The sequence below is a fragment of the Octodon degus genome, unplaced genomic scaffold, assembly GCF_000260255.1.
Source record: "Octodon degus isolate 3935 unplaced genomic scaffold, OctDeg1.0 scaffold00279, whole genome shotgun sequence".
Classification (NCBI taxonomy): domain Eukaryota; kingdom Metazoa; phylum Chordata; class Mammalia; order Rodentia; family Octodontidae; genus Octodon; species Octodon degus.
The window spans coordinates 20,847-26,321 of NW_004524855.1; the positions used below are offsets into that span (position 1 = coordinate 20,847).

Here is a 5,475-nt window from a genome sequence, read left to right on the forward strand (position 1 = left end):
TTTTTTTTTTTTTTTTTGCAGAACCAGGGATTGAACTCAGGCCCTTGCGCTTGCCAGGGAAGTGCTTATTCCACTGAGCCATCTCCCTGGCCCCTCTGCAGGCATCTTGGTTGCCCTCTTGATCAGTTCTGATTCCCTTCAGCTGGATCAACTGCCAACCACACACATCCCAGTAAACCTCTGTCTATGCAAGAGTGTGTGTCCTTGCAATACATGGTGCAGTCTCGCTTCCACTAGACCAGAATATATCTATATGGATTCTATCTGAATGGGTCAATGAGACAGTCACATTCTAACCTATGTGAGTTTACCACTGGCTAATTCCTCTGCCCTCATCACCACCCAACCTTTCCCTGTTTTGAATAAATTAGTTTTAAAGTCACTAGTGCAGACTGGGGAGATGGCTCAGTAGAATAAGCGCTTGCCTGGCAAGTGCAAGGGCCTGAGTTCAATTCCGGGTTTCACAAAAAATAAAAAATAAAATAAAATGAAAATAAAGTCACTAGTGCTATAATTTGACCTGAAGCACAAATTCAGTGACCAAATGGGATTAAATATATTGTAACAGGTTCAATCTCTGTGTTTACAAAAGATTTGCAGGTCAACGTTCACTATTCACTGGCAGCATTGCCAAGAATAGGAATTTTTACAAAGTAGATGTTTAACAGAGGTAAGTGCAGAATGTATCCCTGAAAACATTTAAAGTCTCTGTGACTTTAAAGAAAACAGCTATGTCCCTGATCTGAAACTGACTAAGGGATACAATTCAGTGGCCCTGGGACAAAGATAAAGTGGGACTATATAAGAATAAAGTGGATCAGGATCAATGCTGTTTAGGGTGTCTTAGTGAAAAGAAACATTAGAACCTATATAGCTAAAATACTTTATCCTCGAACAGAGGACAGTTTTTCAGCCTTCATGGCCTTTCAGGACCTCCTAGAACAAGTTGGCGGCCTGGGTAAATTTCAGATTCTTCAGATAGCTATTTGTATGCTCCTTAGTATTATAACAGGTAGTCATATATTGTTGGAGAACTTCACTGGGATCATCCCTGATCATCGCTGCTGGGTCCACATCCTTGACAACGACACTGTCTCCGCCAATAACACTGGTGTCCTCACTCAAGATGCCCTTCTGCGAATCTCCATCCCACTGGACTCAAACCTAAGGCCAGAGAAGTGTCGTCGCTTCATCCACCCACAGTGGCAGCTTCTTCACCTGAACAAGACCTTTGCAAACATGACTGAGCCAGACAGTGAGCCCTGTGTGAATGGCTGGGTGTATGATCAAAGCACCTTCCTCTCCACCATCGTGACTAAGGTACAAGCCTTCACTTTCCAATCATGAATTCTCAATTTAGTGTTTAGAAATTGCACAAACATCAAATGTGCTTTCATCTTTTAATCACTATCTGGGTGCTTACTCATCATTCTTTGAGCAATATTGATTGCTTCTCTGTTAAATGTGAAATATAGTCATATTTTATAGGTGTAATGAATTAAACAAGACCCTTATCTCATAGTGCTTTCATTTTGGGGAAGATCACAACTTAAGAAAGTATTTAGTGGATATTATATAAATGTTATGCCACATCAGTAATACATAACTGGGCTGAGGAGGTAGCTCAGTAGAATAAGCACTTGCTTGGCAAGCACAAGGTCCTGAGTTCAATCCCTGGTACCTCGGAAAGAAAAAAAAACCTCCAAAAACAAAAGTAATATCTAACCTTTATTTCCAATTAGAAATACCTATGAGATTTATGAAAGCTTCACTGCCCAGACAGCACCCCTAGAACAATCATGTGAGATGCTGTGCAGTGATATGCAAGATTTAGTAAATTGCAAAAGGCCCTTACATGGCTGTACTGTGTGCCAAGTTTGAGAACTTCGTAGTCTGAATTTAAAGCTATCACTAATATAAGCTACAGACTTGGGGCATTTTCCTGGACAGAGTTATGTTTAAGTTTAAAATTATGTTTAATTTGAGGTCAGGAAATATTGAAAATAAAAGCAGAAGGGGAAGATAGGGGACTGAAAAAATGACACTTGTAGGCCATGTTAGGAAGAGCTTTTCATTAGTTTTCACTGAGAGATTACAAGACCCTCCACACTGATATTCTTTTCTTCCAGTGGAACCTGGTATGTGAATCTCAGTCACTGAATTCAATGTCTAAATTCCTGTTTATGACTGGAATGTTAGTGGGAAACATTGTATTTGGCTATTTAACAGACAGGTAAGTGTTTCTGGCTTACAGATGTCTCTAGCAGAAGATATTTTCATTGTTTTATGAATCATTCATTATTAAATGTTTGTTTTCAAATTACAATGCTTTGAGGCTACCTTGTCCTCAAAGGCCAACAAATGCAAATGGAAATTTTCAATCAGTATGGTGAATGAAGTTTCAAGTTTCATTTCTGTATTTCAGACTGTCTTTGTTACTTTTCTCATTGCTGAGACAAAACATCAATACCCAAAATTAAAGCAGGAAACATTTATTTGGCTTACAATTTATAGAGTTTTCACTTCATAGTTGGCTTTCTCTAATGCAGAATGCCACACTGCAGAAGGGAATCACAGAGGAGAAACATTGCAAGCAGAAAACAGAAAAGGCAAGCATGGGATGACAGTCCCTTCTACCCTATCCATCTTATCCAGGCTACTTGGGGCAGGAAGCACTCACATCCCTAATCATACTGCCTTTGAGCATACCATCCCACAATGAACCAATCCCAGGATCATGCACTCTAGATCCAGCCACCTCTGAAAAAGCCCCACCTATGATGGCATGAGGCTTTGTAAGGACATATAGACACAAGCCAAAACATCCCACCCCTGGCCTGCACCAAGACTCACACACATTCCTTCATGAAAAAGGCATTTAGTGCATCTTCAAGAGTTGCTCAGGGCCGGGGAGATGGCTCAGTAGAATAAGTGCTTCCCTGGCAAGGGCAAGGGCCTGAGTTCAATCCCCAGTTCTGAAAAAAAAAAAAAAAAAAAAAAAGAGTTGCTAAAGCCCTAACAGTTTCAGCATTGCTGAAAAGTTTAAGTCCAAAGTCTTCTCTGAGATGTAAGGCAAACAGAGATGCAAGTCCCTGTACAAATGAAAAGTTAAACACTTCCAACATGGGGCCTGGGAGATGGCTCAGTGGAATAAGCGCTTCCCTGGCAAGCGTGAGGGCTTGAATTCAATCCCCGGTTCCACAAAAAAAAAAAAAAAAAAAAAAAAAAAAAAAATAAAAAAACACTTCCAGCATGCAATTCCACAAGATAGATATTTCTATTCTAAAAGTTATAAACAGGGAACTAGCAGAGAATGAAAACAAAGTAAGACCAAACTTTAGTAGGGAAAACATTAAATCCTATGGTTAACTTCTAGCATACCTGGCAATCTGTGGCACGTTGGATGACCACTCCTATCACACTGCTGATGGTTGTAGCTTTCAAGGCTCCTCTATTTGGCACATCTGCTTCATACTTGCAGTTTTCCTCAGATAATCCACATTCTTGGATTCTCCAAACTTCTATGTTCTCTACAGCATCTTTGGATTCTCACTCACAGCTTCACATTGGCCCTTCAGAGGCAAAATGGATAGCCATTCCAGGTCTTCTTCTGAAATCTTGGTAGAAGACTTTCTCAGTCCACATCTCTTGCATTCTGAATGCATCTAAAACCAGCACCATGTGGATGATGCAGAAATTTCTGACCAGCTGGAGCAATAGCCAGGCTTCCTTCTCTCTTGGTTGTAGTACTCAGGTGTCTAGATCACTGAGTACTCTGAACTCAATCCTGAGGAACAGATTCCTTAGGCCACCACTGCCTTTCTGTAACATAGTGCTCTGAGGCTTGCTTCTCAAAGCAAATTCTTTCACCTCTGTACCTCTGAGGCTGCAAAGGTTGCAGTTCTGATAGATCTTATGATGTCCTCAGGCCAATTTTTCTGTTGTATTCTTCTGAAATACTTACATTTTTTCCCGATAGATTTTTCAGTCACAAATTTCTCCTCTGTTCTACCTTTACAGGCTATGATTTTACTGGAACTTCCTTCCTATCTGGCCCAATCAAAATGTTTTAAATGATTCTACTGGGTTCTTTGCACTTGATTTTCAACATAAATTTGGCTAAAATCCCCAATAGTAGCCATTCCACTGCCTCAGCATTGGACTGTCTTTAAATTTCATCTGCCAGATAAATAAATCCACTGCCCTTAATCTCAGTCTCATTCAATGTATAGACATGAACAAAATGCTGAGCAACTTTCTGTAAAGCCATAACACATGTCATCCTGAGTCCAACAGACAAAGCAGTCCTGCTTTCCAGCAGAAACATCTTGAGACTGATCTATATTGGTGTCATTTATATCAGCACTCTAGTCTTCTGAGCTCCAACAAGAATCTCCCATCAGTCACAGCCTAAGGCATTCCAACAAGCATCTCCAAACCCTTCCTAACTTTTCCCTTTTGAACAAGCCAGTTGTAAAGGTTCTTGAGCCACTTGGCCAGCTAATGTCGTGGAAAGACCCTACTACTCTGGCACTAAATTCTGTCATAGGTAATCTTCTCATTGCTGAGACAACTGGAAAAGGAGATTTTATTTTTTCATGAGAGTGAACATTGATGTTAGTTTTTCTAGTTCATTTTGATGCTTCTTTTTTTTCTCTCTCTCTCTTTCATTCTTTCTCTCATGTCTTATTCAATTTCCAAAAGCTTGGGTGAAAAAAATTTGTCCTTTACTCTTGCTTGTAATATCTTCCTCTTCATTTATTTCCCTATTTTCCCTTAACCCTCTTAAATTACACACACACACACACTCACACACACATACACAGAGAGTAAAAATCATTCAACTAAGGAGAAATTCATTGTATATAGGTTTCCAGTTTGTGTTGGTTTCTCTTAGAACTATAGATTTTGCTCCTGTACTTAAGGGTACCAAATATTTTTCTTTTTTAAATTAATTTTATTGAGAAACAAATAGCAATGAGACAGTTTCAAAACAGACTAATGGGACAGTTTCAATAATTAATACAATGCATATTGTTGTCTTCGTAATGGTTATTCATAGTACAAGATGCAGACATAATATCCTGTCCAAACACTATTAGTACAAATCTTTCTTCTCATTGAATTAAGAGAAAGTAGCTGTATAGCTATCCTATTTTGTATATACAGATACAAAATGGTCTTTCATTTATATTCCCCCCCTTTTTTAAAAGTTTTGTCAGAGATGGGTATTCCATTGCCATTTAAATATTGTAGGTGTGTAAATTCAGCAAAATAATCCAATATAGTCCAGTAGTCCATAATAGTAGTGGGTTATTCATAGGACTGGCAATGTCAGAAGTTGTTGACTTGAGCCTTTTACAGCTCAGCATATTAATATGGCTTTACTTTTTTTTTTCTTTTCAAAGTTTTATTGATAAACATATAGCAATGAGACAGTTTCAAATCAAATCGAAAGTACAGTTTCAACAAATA

At 38.8% G+C, this 5,475-nt stretch overlaps 1 protein-coding gene across 2 annotated transcripts in view; it reads left to right on the forward strand.

The window, feature by feature from the left end:
• Window positions 1-729: 729 nt before the first annotated feature.
• Window positions 730-5,475, forward strand: part of LOC101589137 (solute carrier family 22 member 9-like) — an 88,021-nt gene continuing 83,275 nt past the window's right edge. For both annotated transcript variants that reach the window (XM_004646700.2, XM_023707074.1), the window contains exons 1-2: window positions 730-1,320; window positions 2,130-2,233. In XM_004646700.2, coding sequence (XP_004646757.1) covers window positions 919-1,320; window positions 2,130-2,233 — 506 coding nt within the window. In that variant the 5' untranslated portion in view covers window positions 730-918. The remainder of the gene's footprint in view (window positions 1,321-2,129; window positions 2,234-5,475) is intronic.